Genomic DNA, 25,340 nt, shown 5'->3' on the forward strand with positions numbered 1-25,340 from the left:
CTTGAACATAGTAAGCGCCTAACAAATTTGACAACTGTTATCATGGACCTTAAGACCTCTGGAGGACTTTTACAGTTCTGAGGCCTTGTAGCCCAGTCTCACACATGGAGCTCTATGAAATGTCTATGTGCCAGATAGCTTTCAGCAATGAAACCCTCTGTGCTTCAGGAGAAGGCCAGAAACACTTCTCCAGGGGTTCCCCCACTCCAAGAGTCCCACAAAATGTAAGAGGCTGTCTGCCACCTGACCAGTCAGCCTCTTCTCCTCCAGTTGACATCAGGAAAGTGAAAGCTGTATCAACTGTTGTCTGGAGCAACTGGAAGCCATGGTCCCTCTGGTCCAGATGTCTTAGAATGTTCATCTTGACCTCAATACTCTGCCCTCTATTTCTTCCATCTCTGTCCTTGATTCCCACTACTTCCTGGGACCTCCCTACACTCTGCATTGTGCCCAACATCTTACTCCCATTCAGTCTCTCCTGCTTATAATAATATTATTATTATATCTAAGTTCTTACTATGTGCCAAGCACTGTACTAAGTACTGGGGTAGATGCAAGATAATCTGGTTGGACAGAGTCCCTATCTCACATGGGGGCTCACAGTATGAGGAGGAGGGAGAACAGATATTGAATCCCCATTTTACAGATGAGCAAACTGAGGCACAGAGAAGTTAAGTGACTTGCCCAAGGTCACGCAACAGGCAGATGACCAAGCCAGGATCAGAATCCAGATCCTTTGACTCCCAAGCCCATGCTCTTTCCACTAGGCCATGCTGCTTCTCCTTTACACCACCTCCTCTGCCAGCTCCCTCCCCAAACAAAAGCCCACCCAAACATGGCCTGTGAAGGTCTGACCCGACTCCATCATGGGCAAAGTCCTCTTCATCCTCAATATGTTCCTGACCCAATCTCTAGACTGTGAGTTCGTTGTGGGCAGGGAAGGTGTCTGTTTATTGTTATACTGTACCCTCCTAAACAGTACAGTGCTTTGCACACAGTAAGTGCTAAATAAATGTGACTGAATGATTGAATCTATCCCATGGAAAGAGAAGCCAAAGGATGTTTTGGGCTTTAGCTGATCACACAGTGACTATGTGTTCCTGGTGTGAGATCTTAGTGGGGTCAGCTGGCCTTGGCCGGAGAAAATTACCTAGGATGGTATGAGAGCTAGGGTGTCTTGCGTCTGTTCCACACTCTACACCTTAGCAATGTCAGGCTAGACAGTCCCTGAAAGGTGCTCCGTGCTTGGTCTCGTGGATATTTGGTTGATCTGCTGGAGGGCCACACTCACCCTGGAAGCTTTTTTGAACTGTACATTCTTTGCCATTGGTCTCAAAAACCCTTAAGAGGAAGGCAAAGGTAGGAAGTTGGCAGTTTGGGAATCACATGGTCCTCAGGTTTCCAAATGCACCCATCCTCTCATAGTAAACCGGGTTCTGGACACGACTGAGCCTCTGGCATAAGTAGGGCATTACTGTTTCCCCAAGACAAGCTGGCTGGACACTTCTAATTGGGCCTAACCCTGATCCTACTAGGAAGGGGTGATATAACTTTTTATAGGCTTAACACTGCTTGGGAAGCAAAAAAGCAACCAGGTTCGGTGTATGTTCTAGGAAGACATAAAGGGGTTGGTGCTATAAGCCTGGTGGATCACAAACCTAGGCAGGAAGACTGGAAAATGGATGCGGTTCTGAGTATTTTTCTTTGGTCCTTCTAGAATGGCACTTTTCTGTAATTAAATACCTGAATAATCTTACCGTTCTTACTAGCACTTTGTCTGGGCCGCTGTAGGTTTGGGTTATGGCAGAGTGGTGGATTAAGCACTCTTGTTGGGCTGAACCAATTCTAGTTGATTACTTGTGAAACTCTATGCAGGTTTCTTTCCCTCTCTGCACCTTCATTGTCCAAATCTGTAAAATGGAGAATTTACCCTCTTAGTCCCTAGCTGGAAGATGGACAGTAAAAGTGCTTTATGATACTTTAGAAACAAAGTAATGCAATTTTTGGAAGTCTGCCAGTTAAATTCTTTTGAGTATTAGCTGAGGTGGATTTTTTTTTCTTTAAAGTCTAATTTATTTTAAAATAACTTTTCTAAGTCTGATGCTTTTCTATTACTCTCCCCCCACTTCAGAGCCTTATTGATGGCACATCTCCTTCAAGAGGCCTTCCCTGAGCCCTCCTTTCCTCTTCTCCTACTACCTTTTGTGTCACTTGGACTTGCTCCCTTTATTCATTTCCCCTTCCAGCCCTATAGCACTTATGTACATATCTGTAATTTATTTATATTAATTCTATCTCCCCCTCTAGACTGTAAGCTCACTGTGGACAGGGAATGTGTCTGTTATATTGACTCTCCCAAGTGCTTAGTGCAGTGCATTGCCCACAGTAAGGGTTCAAATGTGATTGAATGAATGAACTAGATACAAAATTACCAGATCACACAACATCTATCCTACATGGTGCCTACAATCCATCATTCACACTTTACAGATGATGAAACTGAGGTCCAACATCCCAAGGTTACTCAAGGCCACTGGAATAACTGGAACTAGAACCCAGGTCTCCTGATTCCCAATCTTTTGCTCTTTGTACTAAGCCACAGTGACTCTACTCTTCTCCCATATGGTGGCACCTGCTTATCTGAAATTCAGAACCTGACTTTTCTGGTCTCCCACACAGTGCCACCTGTAGCATCAAGCCCAACATCACCAGTTTCTGCAAATCCTGCCCATTGAAGCTATTCATGGTCTTGGCATCATAGAATTGTGCCACTATGCCAGCTGCTTTTGCATTATCTGTTGACTTGATCTCATCTTTTCCACTTAGCCCCTCCTTCACTGCTAATAATTGAGACCAGAGGGCCTATATAAATCCTAGGTGGTAGCATTATCCAGCCTATTGGCCCTCGCTCTTGAAGATGGAGAGCAGTTCCAACTTTTAGCTTAGCTAAATAGAAGTAGAGTATGTCATTGCCCTGATAATCCATAACTATTTTAATCAACCTTGCTGATAGGGCCAAGGTTCTACTGCCTTCTCTTATGCTGTTGAGTCATCTCTGACCCATAATGATGCCTTGGACACGTCTCTCCCAGAATGCCCCACCCCCATCTGCAATCATTCCGGTAGTGTATCCATAGAGTTTTCTTGGTAAAAGTATGGAAGTAGTTTACCACTGCCTCCTTTCGTGCAGTAAACGTGAGTCTCTGCCCTCTATTCTCTCCCATGCCGCTGCTGCCCAGCAAAGCCTGTGGAAATGCTCACATGACCCCACCTTTTCTAGGAGTGGAGTAGTTGTTGGAAAACCTGTTCCACTGAGAGGAAAAAAGAGTCCTTCTTAGGTAATGAGGCTCTAATTACTGCTGATCCTGTTTACCCAGGATTTGCATTGTAATTGTGTTCCAGATGGATAAACTAGGCTCCCACAGAACAGGTGAGACAAACAGATCCAGAACAGCCTGGGTAGAAATGCCCCCAAAAGGGGTTCCTACCCTCCCCCTGTGCCAACTATGAATTATAATAATAACTTCAGGTTCCTGTCAAATGTCTGAGAAACATTAAATTTCTGCTCTCATAGAATTGTGGGCTAAGAGGAATTTGAGGTCATTTGGTCTGATCTTGTAGGCTCTTTGAGGGCAGGGACTGTGCCTACTAACTCTGTAGTACACTCCCAATAATAATAATCATAATAATGGTATATGTTAAGTGCTTACTATGTGCCAAGTACTGTTCTAAGCACTGGGTAACATACAAAATAATCAGGTCAGACACAGTCCTGCCCCACACAGGGCTCACAATCTAAGTAAGAGGGAAGCATGTATAATAATAATAATGATGATGATGATGGTATTTAAGCTTTTACTATGTGTCAAGCAGTATTCCAAGGTCTAGGATAGATACAACTTTTATCAGGTTGGACACAGTCCCTGTCCCACAAGCACTGGGTAAGATACAAAGTAATCAGGTTAGACACAGTCCCTCCCCACACAAGGCTCACAATCTAAGTAAGATGGAAGCATGTATAATAACAATAATAATGATGATGATGGTATTTAAGCTCTTACTATGTGTCAAGCAGTATTCCAAGGGCTAAGATAGATACAACTTAATCAGGTTGGACACAGTTCCTGTCCCACAAGGGGCTCACAATCTTAATCCCCATTTTATAGATGAAGTAACTGAGGCCCAGAGAAGTTAAGTGACTTGCCCAAGGTCACACAGCAGACTAGTGGCAGGACCGGGATTAGAACCCACAACTTTCTAATGCCCTGGCCTAAGCTCTATCTACTGTGCCATGCTGCTTTTCTTTCTACAAGTGAGGTAACTGAGGCTGAGAAGTTAAGTGATTTGCCCAAGATCACAAAACAGGCATGTAGCAGAGCTGGGATTAGAACCTAGGTCCTCTGACTCCCGGATCAGTGCTCTTTTCCACTAGGCCACGCTGCTCCCAAGTGCTTAGTACAGAGCTCTGTACAGTAAGCATTCAATTGGTGAATTCTATTGCTTTACTGTAAGCTTCAAAAAACTGACAGGCTCCAGATCTCCCTCCACCAATGGCTCTCCCACTCCTTGCAGCTCATCTATCACTGTCCGAGAGGCCCCTGGGCGCCATGGACCAAAGCCTTTTTTGTAAGATCTCCTAAGCTACTCAGAGATCTCTTTCAAAGGTCAGGTTCTCCTAGGTTAATCCTAGCTGCAATCAGGTCAGGACTTGTCTGGGTGTATTTTCTCGATCACAAGAAGAGGGCCTAGCTGAAATCAGAAAGCATGAAAAAGCCTTTCTAACTCAGCACAAACTCCTCTCTTTAAAGTTGGGCTGGAGAAGGTGTGGTAAACCTCTAAAGTGGGTCTCCTAGTGACAAAGTACTTTCTGAAGGAATTGGGAAAGCACTCTACCACAGCCACCTCCTGGGGCATCAAATTAAAAGAAACAATGGCTTGGAAAGGACACCACCAATCTCTAGCTTTAGGCTCCTCTGGTTTCCATTCCACCCCCTGCTAAGCTCTCCTGCTTCCTGCCTAGCCAAGTATACCCACTTAACCGTTTCCTACCCAGGACTCATCCCCCAAACTACTTAATATGAGGTACATGAGGCATTACCTGTGGTAAGTGCAGGAGCGGGGGGGACCCAGAACTCCTTAAGTTTCCCCAGAATCCCTTGTCCTGGGAGTCAAGGCAATGGCCAGGTCAGGAGACATTTTTCAAGCCATTGTATGTGCTATTCCCCTCTCCTCTTGGTCAAACGAGTTCCATTTCCCTTCTTTGAATGACTATGGAAAACTACTTCCTCCAAGAAGCCTTCTCAGATTTGCCCCACCTGAATCCAGGCTCTAGTAATCCTTTAGCCAATCCACCAGTGAATTGTATTTGTGGTCCACAGTGTTGAATTTTCGACACTGAGGACAAACTCCTTCTCCTGGAAAACGTTATCCAACCTTGGCATCACTGACTCTGACCTCTCCTGTTTCTCCTCTTATCTCTCTGGCCATTCATTCTCAGTCCCCTTCATGGGCTCCTCCTCTGCCTCCCACCCCCTAACTGCGGGGGTCCCTCAAGGTTCAGTTCTAAGTCCCCTTCTATTCTCCATCTACACTCATTCCCTTGGAGTACTCATTCATTCATTCAATCATATTTACTGAGCGCCTACTGTGTGCAGAGCACTGTACTAAATGCTTGGGAAGTACAAATCAGGAACATATAGAAACAGCCCCTACCCAACAATGAGCTCACAGTCTAGAAGGGGGAGGCAGACAACAGATGGCTCCAACTACCACCTCTATGAGGATGATACCCAAATCTACACCTCCTCTCTTGATCTCTCTCCCTCTCTCCAGGCTCGTATATCCTCCAGGCTTCAAGACATCTCTACTTGGATGTCCTCCCATCACCTCAAATTTAACATCTCCAAAACAGAACTCCTCATCTTCCCACCCAAACCCTGTCCTCTTCTTGACTTTCCTCTCACTGTAGATGACACCACCATCCTTCCTGTCTCACAAGCCTGTTATCTTGACATTATCTTGACCCATCTCTGTCATTTAACCCACATATTCAATCTATCACCAAATCCCGTCAGTCCCACCTTCACAACATTACTAAAATCCGCTCTTTCCTCTCCATCCAAACTGCTACCACGGTAATACAATCACTCATCCTATCCCACCTAGAATACTGCATCAGCCTCCTTCCTGACCTCCAAACCCCCTGCCTCTCCCCTCTCCAGTCCATACTTCAGTGCACTGCCCGGATCATCTTTCTACACAGGTCACCTCCTTCTCAAAATTCTCCAGTGGTTGCCTATCCACCTCCGTATTAAACAAAAACTCCTCACTATTGGTTTTAAAGACTCCATCGCCTTTCCCCCCGCACCCCTCATGGTCCCCCCCAACCCCCAACCACCTCACCTTGCTTCTCTCCTTCTACAACCCAGCCTGCATACTTCACTCCTCTGGTGCTAACTTTCTCAGTGTACTTAGATCTTGCCTGTCTCGTTGCCAACCTCTGGCCTACGTCCTGCCTCTGGCCTGGAATTTCCTCTCTCCTCAAATCCACAAGAAAATTATTCTCCTCTGTGCTTCAAAGCCTTACTGAAGGCACATCTCTTCCAAAAGGCCTTCCCAGACTAAGCCCCACTTTTCCTCATCTCCCACTCCCTTCTGCGTCACCCTGACTTGCTCTCTTTGCTCTTCTCCCCTCCCCCCACCCCCCGGCCCCAATCCCAGCCCCACAGCACTTTTGTATATATCTGTAACTTTATTTATTTGTATTCAGGTCTTTAGGCAGGGACTGTCACTGTTTATTGCTGTACTGCACTTTCCCAAATGCTTAATACAGTGCTCTCTGCACACAGTAAGTACTTAATAAATGTGATCGAATTAATTAATTAATTGTATTTATTGAGCACTTTGTGCTTGCCCTGCATTGTTTGTTCATTCATTTACATTTATTGAGCACTTGGTACAGAGTAACTATACTAACTACTTGGGAGAGTACCATATAACAGTAAATGTCACATTCCGTGCCCACAAAGACTTTACAGTCTAGAGGTGCTTAAGAGAGTTTGGCAGAGTCCTAGGCAAGTACTCTCCCCTCCCTTTAAAGCCTTATTGAGGGCACATCTCCTCCGGGAGGCCTTCCCTGACTAAGCCCCCCCTTTCCTTTTCTCCCACTCCCTTCTGCGTCACCCTGACTTGCTCCCTTTTTTCTTTGCCCCCACCCAGCCCCACAGCACTTATGTATATATCTGTAATTTATTTATGTTAATGTCTGTCTCCCTGCCACCCCCATACTCAATGTGGGCAGAGAATGTGTCTGCTTATTATTGTATTGTACTCTCCCAAGTGCTTAGTACAGTGCTCTGCACACAGTAAGCACTCAATAAATTTGATTGACTGAATGAATTGACATAATCCCTGCCCAAGAAGATCTTACAATCTAGCAGGGGAGCTAGACACTAAAATAAATTATAGGTAAGGAAAGCAGTTGAATATAAAAATGTGTGCTTCAGTGCTGTGGTGTGAGGGGTGCGTAAGTACCCTGTTTTCTTAGGTGATGAAAAAGTGCTGAAACAGCAGTTGGGAGGGAGTTCCAGGCCAGAGGGAAGAATCCAGGCAGGGGCCAGTGGTGGGAGAGATGAGAATGAGTTGCAATGAGTAGTTTGGCTTGAGTGGGAGAAATCCTGCAAGATGGGTTGTAGTGGGAGAAGACTCTGTTATATCGTAATCTCCCAAGTGCTTAGTAAAGTACTCTGCACATAGTAAGCACTCAATTAATACTATTGATTGAGTAAGATTCGGTAGTGGAGAGAAATTGAAGCCAATGGGTAGGAGATTCTGCTTGATGTGAAGAGGAATGTACAGCCATGAGAGGTTTGGGAGTGGGGAGATGTGTACTATAATGTTTTAGAAAAGTTCATTCATTCAACTTTATTTATCACTTACTGTGTGCAGAGCACTGTACTAAGTGATTGGGAAAGTGCAATACAGAAATAAAGAGAGACAATCCCTGAGATGATGGAAGGATATCCAAGTAGAGATGTCTTGATGGCAGGAGGAGATGAGAACCTGGAGAGAGGGTGAGAGAGTCTGATCGGGAGCAACAGGAGGCAGGGAGGTCAGAAGGTCAGTCACAGTAGTTATGTTGGGTTATGAGAAGTGTCTGGACGAACTCGGCGGCAGTGTGGGTGGTGAGGAGGGGGTGGATGCTGGAAATGTTGTAAAGGAAGAACGGAGAGGTTTTGGTGACAAACTGAATATGGGTATTGAAAAATAGGGAGATGTTGAGGATAATGCCATGACCATGGTTGGGACCCTGGCAGGATGGTGGTATTGTTAACAGTCGTGGGAAAATCAGGGGGAGGAGAGAATTTGGGAAGGAAGATGACTTTTTTTGGATCAGAAGAGTTTGAGCTACTCTTCCATTTGGCTGGACAACTCATGTTTCCCTTATGCTTTAGTCATATGTCTATCTACATGTTTGTATTTTGGTGGATTTGAGTTTGTCATGATCACCCTACTTGGACAGTAAGCTCAAAAACAGAAGCTGATCTACTTTCTCACTAGCTCCCTCAGGGCTCTGTCCCTAGGAGTCACTCAGGGAGTCCTTGGAATGTCTGACTGAAAGACTTCTTAGACTTACAAAGCGTCCATCAAAGATTCAGTTTCCAAATCACTTCTCCAATGTTTACATTCAGTTCTTTACTGCTCTAAGGGCAGGAGGGTCAGTAGAAAAAGCCCAGCCTTGGGAGGCAGAGGTCGTGGTTCTAATCCCGGCTCCACCACTTGCCAGTTGTGTGACTTTGGACAAGTCATTTCACTTTCTCTGTGCCTCAGTTCCTTCAGCTATAAGATGGGGAGGAAGAGTGTGAGTCCCACGTAGGACAACCTGATGACTTTGTATCAATCCTAGTGCTTAGAACAGTGCTTGGCACATAGTAAGCGCTTAACAAATACCTTTATTATTATTATTATACAGAGCCTGACTGTTTCTGCACCAGTTGCAGGGTAGCCCAGACTTCTTTTTTTCCAATAGCATTTGTTAAGCACTTACTATGTACCAGGGATCGTACTAAGCACTGTGGTAGATACAAGACAATCAGGTTGGACACAGTCCATGTCCCACATGGGACTTGAAATTTTTAATTTTCATATTACAGATGAGGTAACTGAGGCCCAGAGAAGTGAGGTGACTTGCCCAAAGCCCCACGGCAGACAAGAGGCGGAGTCAGGATTAGAACCCAGATCCTTCTGACCCTCAGGCCCACACTCTATCCTCTAGACCATGCTGCTTAGTTTAGCCTTCACCTGAGGGAAGAAACCCCTCCGTCAGCAGCTGCCTGAAAGACTGGTCTCTCTGTTCCAAAGGCCGCTCAACAGTCTCCTTCTATTGCATCGTTTGAGACCGTGCTTTAATTTGTATTGGAATTATTTATTTGTCCTCCTGGCTCTCAGCTCACTACACAGAAGCTGTGATAAACAGCACACCTGTTCCAGGAAGGGAACCAGTTGGCTTCTGAGGCTTTGGCAGGAGTTCCTGAGTGCCAGGTCAGGTTCAGGATGACGCCTGCTTGAATCGGTTACAATGTTGGTGGAAATTTGGTGGAACTTGTCCCAGACAGATTTCCCTCTTCCTTATTGGGATGGGCTAGTCTTGCACAGAGATCCACGTCTATGGGCTCTCTCAGCCTTCTTTTCCAGAACAAGTGCCTGCTCTCATTGTGTTCGGCTCCAAGTTTGCCTGTGGCAGATTTATTTATTATGGAGAAACTGTCTGTCTTTTCCTCCCTTTGATGGTTCTGGGGAGTTTTAAAAATTTGGGAACAGCATTTCCTCAGGAATTAACTCTTCCTGTGCTGTGACTTCTGTCACCTGTATTTAAAATGCAGTGCTAAGCCATCCAACAGTCACAATTCCGGTCCGGTCCACTCCAGAAAGGTGATGTTCCTGAGTCTGCCTCTCCTTGCGGGGAGTTTGTACCTAGCTCTGATTGCTGTAGCTCTCTCCCTCCTTCTCCTCCTCCTCTCCCCGGAGTCAGTGGTGTTGTGGTGCTTGAGCTTGCTGTTGCTGTTTTTGTGTTTTCAGGCTCCCTTGACAGACAGGAACCATCTCAACAAACCACCCCACTGCGCAATAGCCTAGGGAGATCTTGTGGGCAAAGCCTCGCCAGAAGCCGATCCCAAGGGATCTATCTGCACTGCAAACGGGCAAGGAACTGAAGAGCCAGTCACACGCAGGTTACGCAGCAGATACCACTGCCAGGTAAGCAATGGGGTCTCCCTTTTAGGTCTTGGAAATTGGGTAGAAAGTTCCCTATTCCCACCTTGGTGATAGGATGGCAACTCCCTGCTCCCTTCCCACCCCCGAGGTCTAGCAGATTCCCTCTGATATAAGAACTAAGGGACTGGGTCTGTGTCCAACCTGCTTAACTTGTATCTAACCTAGTTTTTAGAATGGTGCTTGGCACATAGTAAGGGCTTAACGAGTACCATAATTATTACTAAACAAACTGGCAAACCTCTCAGTGAGAGGGATAGGGAGGATAGCCTGGAGCAAGAATAATTGTGATATTTAAGTGCTTATTATGTGCCAATCACTATACTAAATGCTGGGGCATTCATTTATTCATTCATATTTATTGAGCGCTTACCATGTGCAGAGCACTGTACTAAGTGCTTAGGAAGTACAAGTCGGCAACATATAGAGAGGGTCCCTACCCAGCAACAGGCTCACAGTCTAGAAACACGATCATCAGGTCCCTTATGGGACTCTGTCTGAGTGGGGAGGGAGAATAGGTTTTTAATCCCCATTTTGCAGATGAGGGAACTTGGGGCACAGAGAAATTAAGTGACTTGCCCAAGGTCACACAGTTGGTTCGTGGCGGAGCCCAGATTAGAACGGGGCTCTAGACTCTAAGCTTGTTTTGGGCAGTGAATGTGTCTGTTTATTCATTCATTCAATCATATTTATTGAGCGCTTACTGGGTACAGAGCACTGTACTAAGCACTTGGAAAGTGCAAGTCGACAGCATATAGAGACGGTCCTTACCCAACAATGGGCTCACAGTGTTTATTGTTTTATTGTATGCTCCCAAACCTTTAGTACAGTGTGCTGCACACAGTAAGCCCTCAATAAATATGATTGAATTAGAACCCAGGTCCTCTGTGGGGGGTCAGAGGCCTCATCTCTACCCCTGATTCTGAAAAGGAACACAGCAGAAGTGTTTCCCCTCAGAGCCTCACCTACACATGGGGAGGATGACTTCCATCTCTTCCCAGAAGATAAATGAAGGCCAATAGGCAAGTAGACTTTTTTTTAACTGTATTTCAGTGCAGTGGGAGACATTGTATTAAAACCTGGTGTAGAGACAAGCCAATCAGATTGGATACAATCCCTGTCCCTCATGGGGCTCACATACTTAATCCCCATTTTACAGATGAGGTAACTGAAGCCCAGAGAAGTGAGTTGGCTTACCCAAGTTCATACAGCAGAGAAGTGGCAGAGCTGGGATTAAAACCCTTCTGACTCGTAGGTCCAGTCTCTATCCGCTAGACCCTATTGCTTCTCTCTTGCCTGCTTGTGCCTCAGTCTGCTCCTCCAAGATCCTTCTCCTTTACTGGGGGATGTGTGGAACTTGGTTATTGGTGGACAGCTGGAGCTACAGGGCAAGAGGAGCAAGAAAGATGGTGAGGAAGGCGAGGAGGGGTACCTGAAAAGCTGAAACTAAACCACACACACAGCTCTGGATCCCTTTCCCACTTCCATCAGCAGAGAGTTCCCAATCTGCCAGTTTAGAAACCTTTTGTTCCCACTCTTAAGCTCCAAGGGCTGGAAGAAAGGGGAGCCAGCAGAGGTGGGGAGGCAAGGGAGAAGGGGGAAAGGTTTCTTCAAGCCTGAAATAATATAGGTGACAGCTTATTATATGCAGTCTTGAGGAACGAATTATATAAATAAAAATAGAGTCACCGTTCAGGAGGTTGTGCTTCCTGGTAAGTGCCCAAGAATCAGATTTTGAAAAATCTCCACAATAGAGGATTTTACAAGGTGTTTGGCTAATGTCGTGGCCTGGTGTACAAGGAGTAGATTCAACTGGGAACCAGATGGTTATAATAATGATGATTGTGGTATTTAAGTGTTTACTATGAGCCAAGCACTGTACTAAGTGCTGGGGTAGAAACAAGGTCATCAGTTCCCACGTGGAACTCACAGTGTAAGTAGGAGGGGGAACAGGTATTGAATAATACCCATTTGCAGTTGAGGAAACTGAGGCACAGAGAAGTTAAGTGACATTCCCAAGGTCACATAGCAGGCAAGTGGCAGAGCTGGGATTAGAACCCAGGTTCTTTGGCTCCCAGGCCCATGCATATCTGCCAGGTCATACTGTTTCTCCTGGTAGCACTTTTTTAATAAGGAACTCCAAGTATTTTACTCCTATTAAAATATTGGATTTTGGATTATTATTTTTAAAATCTGCATACAAGGGTAGATTACAAATTATATTTAAAACATATTTTCTGTCTGATCCATCAGTGGTTCTCATTTATGAGCCTTCCTGTTTCCTAATTTTTTTTTATGGTATTTGTTTCCTTCATAAGGCCAACTCTCCATGGATCATAAAAGATTAAAGAGGCTTTTTCCACCGGTTGGTTTTTTTTTTTCGAGTCATTTGTAGCTTTGAGTTTTCTGTAGGGTATTGTGCGGGGTGGGCAGTGAAACCCAGGGAAGAGGAGGGAGAGGGATTAGCCCAGATCTCTTACTGAAGGGGTCGCTTGGACCACCCCCCAAATCCCTGGTTCCTTATGACCTTGGAAAAAGGGGTTGAAGCCCACCAACGGGTGGCTGAAATTTGCTAATCAATCAATCGAATTTATCGAGAAGCAGCATGGCTCAGTGGAAAGCGCAGGGGCTTGAGAGTTAGAGGTCATGGGTTCAAATCTCGGCTCCACCAATTGTCAGCTGTGTGACTTTGGGCAAGTCACTTAACTTCTTTGTGGCTCAGTTACCTCAGCTGGAAAATGGGGATGAAGACTGTGAGCCCTACGTGAGACAACCTGATCACCTTGTATCCTCCCCAGTGCTTAGAACAGTGCTTTGCAATCAATCAATCAATCGTATTTATTGAGCGCTTACTATGTGCAGAGCACTGTACTAAGCGCTTGGGAAGTACAAATTGGCATCACATAGAGACAGTCCCTACCCGATAGTGGGCTCACAGTCTAAAAGAGTGGGCTCACAGTCTAAAAGTTTGCACATAGTCAGCACTTAACAAATGCCATTATTATTATTATTACTATTATTATTAAGCACTTACTGTGTGCCGAGCACCGTTCTAAGCAGTTGAGAGAGCATAGTTCAACAGAGTTGGTAAATGTGTTCCCTACTCACAAAGGCTTTCATTCTAGAGGGTGTCAAATAGACAACAACAGTCTTCACGGAGACAGCCCTGGTGAGTAGACTATAGGACTGTTGGTGGAAGGGGATGTGTGTGTTTATTGTTGTATTGCACTCTTCTGAACACTTAGTATAGTGCTCTCTACGCAGTAAGTGCTCAATAAATGCGATTGAATGAATAATAATAAGAATTATGGTATTTGTTAAGCACTTGTTATGTGCCAGGCACTGTACTAAGCGCTGGGCTACATACAAGCAAATTGCGTTGGACACAGTCCCTGTCCTATGTGACTCACAGACTCTATCCCCATTTTACAGATGAGGCAACTGAGGACCAGAGAAGTGAAGTGACTTGCCCAAGGTCACCCAGAAGACAAGTGATGGAGGCAGGATTTGATAATAATCATGGTACTTGTTAAGCACTTACTATGTGCCAAGCACTGTTCCAAGTGCAGAGGTAGTTACAAGTTAATCAAGCTTAGAAAGAGTCCCTGTCCCACATGAGGCTCAAAGTCTTAATCTCCATTTTACAAATGAGGAAACTGAGGCTCAGAGAAGTTAAGTGACATGCCCAATGTCACACAGCAGAAATGTGGCAGAGCCGGGATTAATAATAATTATGATATATGTTAAGTGCTTACTGTGTGCCTGTATGAAGGGCTGGGGTGGATACAAGCAAATCAGGTTGAACTCGGTCCCTCTCCCGCCTGGGGCTCACAATCTTTTCCTCTTCTCATCCTCCCTTTCCCATCGCCCCCACTCCCTCTGCCCTACCCCCTTCCCCGCCCCACAGCACCTGTGTATATTTATTACTCTATTTTATTAATGATGTGTATATGTCTATAATGCTATTTATCTATTTTGATGGTATTGACAATAAAAAGTGTTAGCCTCACGTGGGACAACCTGATTACCTCATACCTACCCCAGCACTTAGAGCAGTGCTTCAGAGAAGCAGCGTGGATGATGATGATGGCATCTGTTAAGTTCTTACTATGTGCAAAGCACTGTTTTAAGTGCTGGGGGGAGGGATACAATGTGATCAAGTTGTCCCACGTGGGGCTCACAGTCTTCATTCCCATTTTTACAGATGAGGGAACTAGGCTCAGAGAAGTTAAGTGACTTGCCCAAGATCACACAGCAGACTTGTGGTGGAGTCGGGATTCAAACCCATGACTTCTGACTCCAAAGCCCGGGCTCTTTCCGCTGAGCCACGCTGCTTCTCTAAGTGGATCAGTGGAAAGAGCCCAGGCTTGAGAGTCAAAGCTCATGGGTTCTAATCCTGGCTCTGCCACTTAGCTGTGTGACTTTGGGCAAGTCTATTCACTTCTCTGTGCCTCAGTTCCCTCAGCTGTAAAATGGGGATTAAAATTGTGGGACAACCTGATCACCTTGTATCCCCTCCAGTGCTTAGAATAGTGCTTTGCACATAGTAAGCACTTAACAAATGTAATCATCATTATTACTATTATTGACGCCTGTCAACTTGTTTTGTTGTCTGTCTCCCCCCTTCTAGACTGTGAGCCCACTGTTGGGTAGGGACCATCTCTCTGTGTTGCCAACTTGTCCTTCCCAAGTGCTTAGTCCAGTGCTCTGCACACAGTAAGCGCTCAATCAATACGATTGAATGAATGAATGAATGAATAAATAGGATTGATTGATTGATTGATTGATTGAGAAGCAGCGTGGCTCAGTGGAAAGAGCCCGGGCTTTGGTGTCAGAGGTCATGGGTTCAAATCCCAGTTCCGCCAACTGTCAGCTGTGTGACTTTGGGCATGTCGCTTAATTTCTCTGTGCCTCAGTTACCTCATCTGTAAAATGGGGATTAAGACTGTAAGCCCCCCGTGGGAGAACCTGATCACCTTGTAACCTCCCCAGTGCTTAGAACAGTGCTTTGCACATAGTAAGCACTTAATAAATGCCATCATTATTATTATTATTATTATTATGAATGAACGAATGAATGGCCAGGCAGCGGGGCTGGGCTCCCAACATGTCCTTCCCAAGCGCTTAGTCCAGTGATCTGCACTGAATGAATGAATGAATGAATGAATGAACGAACGAACGGCCAGGCGGGTGGGGCGGGGCTCCCAACTTGTCTTTCCCAGGCGCTTAGTCCAGTGCTCTGCAATGAATGAATGAATGAATGAATGAATGAATGAACTGCCGGGCGGATGGGGCGGGGCTCCCAACTTGTCCTTCCCAAGTGCTTAGTCCAGTGCTCTGCACTGAATGAATGAATGATGGATGGATGAATGAATGAAAAAATGATGAATGAATGAATGAATGAATGAACAGCCGGGCGGGCGGGGCAGGGCTCCCAACTTGTCCTTCCCAGGTGCTTAGTCCAGTGATCTGAACTGAATGACTGAATGAATGAATGATGAATGAATGAATGAATGATAGAATGGCCGGGCGGGCGGGGCTCCCAAGTTGTCCTTCCCAAGCTCTTAGTCCAGTGCTGTGCACTGAATGAATGAATGAATGAATGATGAATGAATGAATGAATGAATGATAGAATGGCCGGGCGGGCGGGGCTCCCAAGTTGTCCTTCCCAAGCTCTTAGTCCAGTGATCTGAACTGAATGAATGAATGAATGAATGATGAATGAATGAATGAATGAATGATAGAATGGCCGGGCGGGCGGGGCTCCCAAGTTGTCCTTCCCAAGCTCTTAGTCCAGTGATCTGAACTGAATGAATGAATGAATGAATGATGAATGAATGAATGAATGAATGATAGAATGGCCGGGCGGGCGGGGCTCCCAAGTTGTCCTTCCCAAGCTCTTAGTCCAGTGCTGTGCACTGAATGAATGAATGAATGAATGATGAATGAATGAATGAATGAATGATAGAATGGCCGGGCGGTCGGGGCTCCCAAGTTGTCCTTCCCAAGCTCTTAGTCCAGTGCTGCGCACTGAATGAATGAATGAATGATGAATGAATGATGAATGAATGAATGATAGAATGGCTGGGCGGCCGGGGCTCCCAAGTTGAATTTCCCAAGCTCTTAGTCCAGTACTGTGCACTGAATGAATGAATGAATGAATGATGAATGAATGAATGAATGAATGATGAATGAATGAATGATAGAATGGCCGGGCAGGGGGGGCTCCCAAGTTGTCCTTCCCAAGCGCTTAGTCCAGTGCTGTGCACTGAATGAATGAATGAATGAATGATGAATGAATGAATGAATGATAGAATGGCCGGGCGGGCGGGGCTCCCAAGTTGTCCTTCCCAAGCGCTTAGTCCAGTGCTGTGCACTGAATGAATGAATGAATGAATGAATGAATGATAAATGAATGATGAATGAATGAATGATGAATGAATGATGAATGAATGAATGAATGAAGAAACGAACGAACGAACGGGCGGGGCTAACGGCCGAGGGGGCGGGGCGGTGCTCCACGAGTCAGGGGCTGTAGTTCCCGGTCGGCCCCGGCAGGTGGGGCTGCGCGGGTCGGCGCGGGGCGCCCGTCCCTCCGGCCGGCGGCCGCCAGGGGGCGCGGCGGCGTCCGTCCGGGCGTCGCGCGGGGAGCGGGGGGGGTTCGGGCCGCCACCGGAGAGCGGCCGCCGCGCGATTGGCGGGGAGCGGGGGAGGCGGGGAGGACGCCCCGGAGGCGCTCAGTAAGTACCTCCGCCTGATTGATTGGGGGAGGGGGGGGGCGCGCAGAACGTGTCGCGGAACGTGCCGGGGTCGAGCCGGGCCGATCGGAGGGGCCCGGACGGGCTGCGGGGACCCCTGCCTCCCCCGTCCGCCTCAACACACACTCAGCCCCCTCCTCCCCACCCCCCCCCGCCTTACCTCCTTACCCTCCCCACACCACCTGGATAGTTGTATCTATATATATATACAGATTTATTACTCTTTATTTTGCTTGTACACATTTAGTCTATTTATTTTATTTGGTTAATACGCTTCGTTTTGTGGTCTGTCTTCCCCCTTCTAAACTGTGAGCCCGCTGTTGGGTCGGGGCCGTCTCTCTATGTTGCCAACTTGTCCTTCCCAAGCGCTTAGTACAGTGCTCTGCACACAGTAAGCGCTCAATCAATAGCATTGAAGGAATGAATGAACCCAGACTGAGCCCCCTCTTTCCTCTCCCCCTCCTCCCCTTCCCCCCCGCCTTACCTCCTTCCCTCCCCGCAGCACCTGTATATATGTGTATATGTTTGTATCTATTTATTACTCTATTAATTTTATTTGTACATATTTATTCTATTCATTTTATTAGGTTAATACGTTTTGTTTTGTTGTCTGTTTCCCCCTTCTAGACTGTGAGCCCGCTGTTGGGTCGGGGCCGTCTCTCTATGTTGCCAACTTGTCCTTCCCAAGCGCTTACTACAGTGCTCTGCACACAGTAAGCTCTCAATCAATACCATTGAAGGAATGAATGAACCCAGACTGAGCCCCCTCCTTCCTCTCCCCCTCCTCCCCTTCCCCCCCGCCTTACCTCCTTCCTCTCCCCACAGCACCTGTATATATGTATATATGTTTATACAGATTTATTACTCTATTTTACTTGTACACATTTATTCTATTTATTTTATTTGGTTTATATGTTTTGTTTTGTTGTCTGTCTCCCCCTTCTTGACTGTGAGCCCGCTGTTGGGTCGGGACCGTCTCTAGATGTTGCCAACTTGTCCTTCCCAAGCGCTTAGTACAGTGCTCTGCACACAGTAAGCGCTCAGTCAATGCCATTGAAAGAATGAATGAACCCAGACTGAGCCCCCTCCCCCCGGCCTTACCTCCTTCCCCTCCCCACAGCACCTGTATATATGTTTGTACGGATTTATTACTTTATTTATTTTACTTATACATATTTATTCTATTCATTTTATTTGGTTAATACGTTTTGTTTTGTTGTCTGTCCCGCCTTCTAGACTGTGAGCCCCTCGTCCCCCTCTCCATCCCCCCGCCTTCTAGACTGTGAGCCCCTCGTCCCCCTCTCCATCCCCCATCTTACCTCCTTCCCTTCCCCACAGCACCTGTATATATGTATATATGTTTGTACATATTTGTTACTCTATTTATTTTACTTGTACATATCTATTCTATTTATTTTATTTTGTTAGTATGTTTGGTTTTGTTCTCTGTCTGCCCCTTATAGACTGTGAGCCCACTGTTGGGTAGGGACTGTCTCTATATGTTGCCAACTTGTACTTCCCAAGTGCTTAGTACAGTGCTCTGCACACAGTAAGCGCTCAATAAATACGATTGATTGAGCCTGCTTTTGGGTCGGGACCGTCTCTCTATGTTGCCAACTTGTCCTTCCCAAGCGCTTAGTACAGTGCTCTGCACACAGTAAGCGCTCAATCAATACCATTGAAGGAATGAATGAACCCAGACTGAGCCCCCTCTTTCCTCTCCCCCTCCTCCCCTTCCCTACCACGCCTTACCTCCTTCCCCTCCCCACAGCACCTGTATATATGTATATATGTTTGTACGTATTTATTACTCTATTAATTTTACTTGTACATATTTATTCTATTTATTTTATTTGGATAATATGTTTTGTTTTGTTGTCTGTCTCCCCTTCTAGACTGTGATCCCGCTGTTGTGTAGGGACTGTCTCTATAATGTTGCCAACTTGTCCTTCCCAAGCGCTTAGTACAGTGCTCTGCACACAGTAAGCGCTCAATAAATACAATTGAATGAATGAATGCATGAATGAACCCCCCGCCCTTCTCCCCATCTGGGGGTTCAGTCAATCGGTTGGAGCCCGGGCCTGGGAGGCAGGAGGTCGTGGGTGCGAATCCCTCCCCACCGCTCATCCGCTGTGTGACGCTGAGCGAGGCACTTAGCTTCTCTGGGCCTCCATGACCTCATCTGCAACATGGGGATTAAGACTGGGAGCCTCATGTGGGGCAACCTGATTATTCGTTCATTCAATCGTATTTATTGAGCGCTTACTGTGTGCAGAGCACTGGACTAAGCGCTTGGGAAGTACAAGTTGGCAACATATAGAGACGGTCCCTACCCAACAGTGGGCTCACGGTCTAGAAGGGGGAGACAGACAACAAAACAAAACATATTAACAAAATAAAATAAAGAGAATAAATATGTACAAGTAAAATAAATAAATAAATAGAGTAATAAATATGTACAAACATATATACATGTATACATATATACAGGTGCTGTGGGGAGGGGAAGGAGGTAAGGTGGGGGGGATGGGGAGGGGGAGGCGGGGGAATATCTCCACCAGAGCTTAGAACAGTGCTTGGCACATAATAATAATAATAATAGTAGGGACCGTCTCTATAGGTTGCCAACTTGTACTTCCCAAGCGCTTAGTACAGTGCTCTGCACACGGTAAGCGCTCAATAAATACGATCAAATGAATGAATAATAATAATGGCATTTGTTAAGCACTTACTATGTGCCAAGCACTGTTCTAAGCGCTGGGGAGGCTACAAGGTGACCAGGTTGTCCCACGGGGGGCTCACAATCTTCACCCACCTTTTACAGATGAGGTAACCAAGGCCCAGAGAAGTGAAGTGACTTGCCCAAAGTCACACAGTTGACAATTGGTGGAGTCGGGATTAGAACCCATGACCTCTGACTCCAAAACCCAGGCTCTTTCCACTGAGCCACGCTAATCTGCCACTCCTCTGCTGTGTGATGCGGAGCGAGGCACTTGGCTTCTCTGGGCCTCCATGACCTCATCTGTAATATGGGGATTAAGACTGGGAGCCCCTTGTGGGGCAACCTGATTACCTTGTATCTCTGCCAGAGTTTAGAACGGTGCTTGGCACATAATAATAATAATGATAGTAGGGACCGTCTCCATATGTTACCAACTTGTACTTCCCAAGTGCTTAGTACAGTGCTCTGCACACAGTAAGCGCTCAATAAATACAATTGAATGAATGAATGAATAATAATAATGGCATTTGTTAAGCGCTTACTATGTGCAAAGCACTGTTCGAAGCGCTGGGGAGGTTACAGGGTGATCAGGTTGTCCCACGGGGGGCTCACAGTCTTAACCCCCATTTTACAGAGGAGGGAACTGAGGCCCAGATAAGTGAAGTGACTTGCCCAAAGTCACACAGCTGACAATTGGCAGAGCCGGAATTAGAACCCATGACCTCTGACTCCAAAGGCCGGGATCCTTCCACTGAGCCACGCTGCTCTGCCACTCGTCTGCTGTGTGACGCAGAGCGAGGCACTTGGCTTCTCTGGGCCTCAGTGACCTCATCTGTAACATGGGGATTAAGGCTGTGAGCCCCATGTGGGGTTAACCTGATTACCTTGTATCTCCCCCAGCGCTTAGAACAGTACTTGGCACATAATAATAATAATAATGGCATTTATTAAGTGCTTACTATGTGCAACGCACTGTTCTAAGCGCTGGGGAGGTTACAAGGTGATCAGGTTGTCCCATGGGGAGCCCACAGTCTTAATCCCCATTTTACCGTTGAGAAGTAAAGTGACTTGCCCAGTCACACAGCCGGCATAGTAAGCGCTTAACAAATACCATTATTATTATTATTATTCTCTGGATGGAGACTGGGGCCCTGACATGGGACAGGGACTCTGTCAAAACCGATTTGCTTGTATCCCCACTCCCCCCAGTGCTTAGTACAGTACCTAGCACATAGTAAGCACTTAACAAATACCATTATTTATTATTATTATTCTCTGGGTCTCAGTTCCCTTATTTGTAAAATGGGGCTGGAGACTGGGAGCCCCACATGGGCAGGGCCTCTGTCTAAACCAATTTGCTTGTATCCCCCCCAGCACTTAGTACAGTACCTGGCACATAGTAAGTGCTTAACAAGTACTATTATTATTATTATTATTATTATTATTATAATTATCATTATTATTCTCTGGGTCTCAGTTTCTTCATCTGTAAAATGGGATGGAGACTCTGTCCAAACCGATTTGCTTGTATCCCCCCAGCGCTTAGTACAGCACCTAGCACATAGCACTTAACAAATACCATTATTATTATTATTCTCTGGGTCTCAATTCACTCATCTATAAAATGGGGATGGAGATTGGGAGCTCCACATGGGACAGGGACTCTGTCCAAACCGATTTGCTTGTATCCAGCCTAGTGCTTAGTACAGTGCTGGGCACAGTAAGCACTTAACAAATACTGTTATCATTGTTATTATTGTTTGTTGAGCACTTACTGTGTGCAGAGCACTGGGATAAACACTTGGGAAAGTACATTACAGCAACACAATGAGCCCTCAACGAGCTCACAGTCTATATGGAGCCAGGAGTCCGGCCAGAGGGAGGAGGAGGGGCGATCGCTTGGATCATTGGTGACGAGAATAATCCTAAGTAATAATGATGGTATTTGTTAGGTGCTTACTATGGGCCAAGCACTGCTCTAAATGCTGGGGTAGATACGAGGTAGTCAGGTTGTCCCACGTGGGGCTCACGCTTTTTATTGTTGTATTGTACTTTCCCAAGCGCTTAGTACAGTGCTTTGCACATAGTAAGGACTTAATAAATATGACTGACTGACTGAATGAACCTGCCCTCTCTCTCATACTCAGGTATAGAATTCCCCGTTGACAGATGAGGGAACTGAGGCCCAGAGAAGTGAAGGGACTTGCCCAAGGTCACACAGCAGACAAGCGGTGGAGCCGGGATTAGAACCCATGTCCTCCGACTCCCAAACGTGTGCTCTTTCTCCTAAATCACGCTGCTTCTCTAATCCAGGCTGAGTGACCCGGGCCTGAGAGGTTGACCCGAGGAGGGCGGGGAGGGGGATGATGCAGTTGGTCGACGAACTGGATTTGACAATCCAGAGGGCTGGGAATGGGCTGGGAATGGGGAGGTGCCGGGAGCCACGGATGGTGCGAGCCTCCCAAGGAGCTAGACCAGTCGAGCAGCTGCGAGGACAGATACAGACCGGTTAAACCTTTCCAAGTAAACAACCTGGTACCTCTTTTTTTGCAGCAAGAAGATACCCAGGAGCGGGATGCTGGGGATGGACCTCTTAAAGATGGTAAGTGTGACTAAAAACACGCTTTAAATTTTTCAAAAGTGCTGGTGCCCAAATGCAGAGTGGAGCAGATTGCCTTAGTGGTTCGGGACAAAGAACACCTGTGTGCGTAGACTTTGGGTCTGGGTGTCGTAAACCCTACTTTGCCCTGTGGGTTTCACGATCCCTGGAAAAGAGCAACTTGAATGGCAATTTAATGTGTTATTTCGGGAGGCAGTCGCCTTGTTTTTAAGCATTGTTCTCTTGTGGAGTGGTAGAACTGCTGCCGCCAAATAAATGGGAAGTCACTTTGGGGTTTCGGTGGAGATTTGATAACAATGATGGTATTAAATGTGTACTGTGTGCCAAGCGCTAGGGTAGATACAAGATAATCTCGTCAGACACACTGTTTATTTTTGTATTGTATTTTCCCAAATGCTTAGCTCAGTGTTCTGCACACAGTAAATGCTTAATAAATATGATTGAATGAATGACCATGCCTTTTCCCCCATACCCAGGTATCAAATCACCATTTTACAGATGAGGAAACTGAGGCCCAGAGAAGTCAAGTGGCTTGTCTAGGGTCACACAGCAGGCAAGGGGCAGTGCCAGGAGTAGAACCCAGGTTCTCCGACTCCCAGGCCCCTGGTCTTTCCGCAAAGGCCACCACGCTACTTCTCTCACTTTGGGTTGCAGCTGTGATTCCTCCTGGACTTTAAAGCAGGAGTATTAGAGCAGCAAACCTGCAGACCTGCCATTTACCTAAAGTGCCTCCCTTCCCTTTACTCCTGGAGAGGTAGGAAGTAGAATTTCAGGGCTATGTTCAGATTTTAAGTCATACTTTATTGTCAGGTTTCTCTGGTTCTGGGACTCTAGACTAAGATCGTGGTGGGCAGGGAGCATATTTACTAATTCTGTTACAGTGTACTGTATAGTGTACTCTCCCAATGCTTAGTACAGTGCCTTGCATACAGTAAGCACAGGATTAATTGATTCTCCTTGTTAACAAAGCCAGTGACTTTCCTGCACTTCCCCATCTCTGTGACATCGAGGTAACTCCTTACCACCTTAGACTCAGTTCTCAGAGCCCCTTAATAGGATTTTCCTTCTGAAAGCTTCCCTTCCCACCTGGGCAAACTAGGAGAGGATATATGTGTGTAGGGGTGGTCAACAGTGGGTATAATCTGAACTGGATTGAGATGGGGAACTGCTGAATTTTAGGAACTTTGGGCTTGATGTTCTTTGGAAAGGCTGGCTAGCCTTCATTCATTTAGTCTTATTTATTTACTGGGCTTTGACAACCTCAAGGCACAGCGTTCTGCCCAAATGAAATCCTTTTACTGTATTTTTACGATCAAAACCTTTAGCAGAAAATTTGTTGTTGTAGAACTATGTTCTGTGTTTCACTTTCTAAGCAGTCTCACTAGCAGCTGCAACTTCCTATATTTTTCCCCATTGTGATTTGGCTTGGAGCTGGGCTGGTGATGTTTCTTCTCTGCCTGGGGCCTTCCTGGAGATTGCCAGAGCTTCTAAATCAGAGCTACTTGAGTTAATTCCAGTGACTGCCCAAAATGAACTTAACAAATATAATGCATTTCGCTATATATAGTGCATTTCACTATGTATTTCAGGCAGCAAGTATGCACTTTAATCGAGTAATAAACAAGTTCTGTCCTGGCCCCCTTGAGAGGTGTAATGCTTTGGAAGGAATGCCAGTTGTTCTTTTCTGGAGCAGTTTCCCTTTGGTAATAATAATAATAATAATAATTGTGGTATTAGTTAAGCACTTACTGTGTGCCAAGTGCTGTACTAACTGCTGTGGTAGATACAAGATAATTAGGTCCCATAGGAGAGATGGGAGAGAAATAGGAGAGAAAACAAGTATTGAATCTCCATTTTGCAGTTGAGGGAACTGAGGCCCAGAGAAGTTAAGTGACTTGCCCAGAGTCACAGAGCAGACAAGTAGTAGAGCTGGGATTAGAACTTACATCCTTTGACTCCTAGGGTCTGGCTCTATGCACCAGCCCATGGTGCTTCTGTAGTATGGCAGCAACCTTGCTTTTCCTTCTCATCCAATAACCTTTAGTGCCTGTTTGCCCCGGATGCTTTGGTGGGTGTTCCACTTGGGCCCGACCTCCAAGACAACCATAATAATAATTATAATAGTATTTGGTAAGAGCTTACTGTGTGCTCAGCCATGGGGTAATTGCAATCGGATCCAAAACAATCCCTGTCCTAGAGCTTACAGTCCAAGCGGGAGGGAGAGCAGGTATTTAATCGCTGTTTTACAGATGAGAAAAATGAGGGTCAGAGAAGTTAAGTGATCTGCTCAATGTCTGACATGGCAGCTAAGTGCTGGAGCCAGGATTAGATCCCAGGCCTCCTGGTCCGATGTGCATTCCTGGAGGCCGTACTGCCTTTTTTTTTTTTTTAATGGCATTAGTATTAATGTGCCAGGCACATAGAAAGTGCCTAACAAAGTGCTGGGGTCATTAAGAGCTATTCAGGTTGGACACAGTCTGTGCCGTACGTGAGGCCTACAGTATTCATCACCATTTTACAAATGAGGTAACTGAGGCACCAAGAAGTGAAGTGACTGTCCGTGGTCACACAGCCGGAAAGTGGCAGAGACAGGATTAGAACCCAGGTCCTTCTGACTCTCAGGCCTGTACTCTGTCTGTTAGGTCATGCCGCTTGTCCTGGTAAACAGGGATGGGGAGCAGCGTGGCTCAGTGGCAAGAGCCCCGGCTTGGGAGTCAGAGGTCATGGGTTCTAATCCTGGCTCTGCCATTTGTCAGCTGTGTGACTTTGGGCAAGTCACTTCACTTCACTGTGCCTCAGTTACCTCATCTGTAAAATGGGGATTAAGACTGTGAGCCCCACGTGGAAAAACCTGATTACCTTGTATCACCCCAGTGCTGCAAACAGTGCTTTTCTTTTTTTTGCATTTATTAAGCGCTTACTATGTGCAAAGCACTGTTCTAAGCACTGGGGAGGTTACAAGGCAATCAGG

General features: G+C 46.1%; 1 protein-coding gene across 2 annotated transcripts in view; it reads left to right on the plus strand.

The window, feature by feature from the left end:
- Positions 1–9,889: 9,889 nt before the first annotated feature.
- The window catches only part of SGPL1 (sphingosine-1-phosphate lyase 1), a 72,511-nt gene continuing 57,060 nt past the window's right edge, over positions 9,890–25,340 (plus strand). Inside the window, exons 1-3 of one of the 2 annotated variants that reach the window (XM_038743698.1) lie at positions 9,890–9,930; positions 10,078–10,254; positions 22,303–22,351. In XM_038743698.1, the coding sequence (XP_038599626.1) occupies positions 22,325–22,351 (27 nt within the window). In that variant the 5' untranslated portion in view covers positions 9,890–9,930; positions 10,078–10,254; positions 22,303–22,324. Of the gene's footprint in view, positions 9,931–10,077; positions 10,255–16,943; positions 17,010–22,302; positions 22,352–25,340 lie in introns of those variants that run through there. The other variant, XM_038743697.1, reaches the window with a different exon arrangement.

This window comes from Tachyglossus aculeatus, chromosome 3 (genome assembly GCF_015852505.1).
Source record: "Tachyglossus aculeatus isolate mTacAcu1 chromosome 3, mTacAcu1.pri, whole genome shotgun sequence".
Classification (NCBI taxonomy): Eukaryota; Metazoa; Chordata; class Mammalia; order Monotremata; family Tachyglossidae; genus Tachyglossus; species Tachyglossus aculeatus.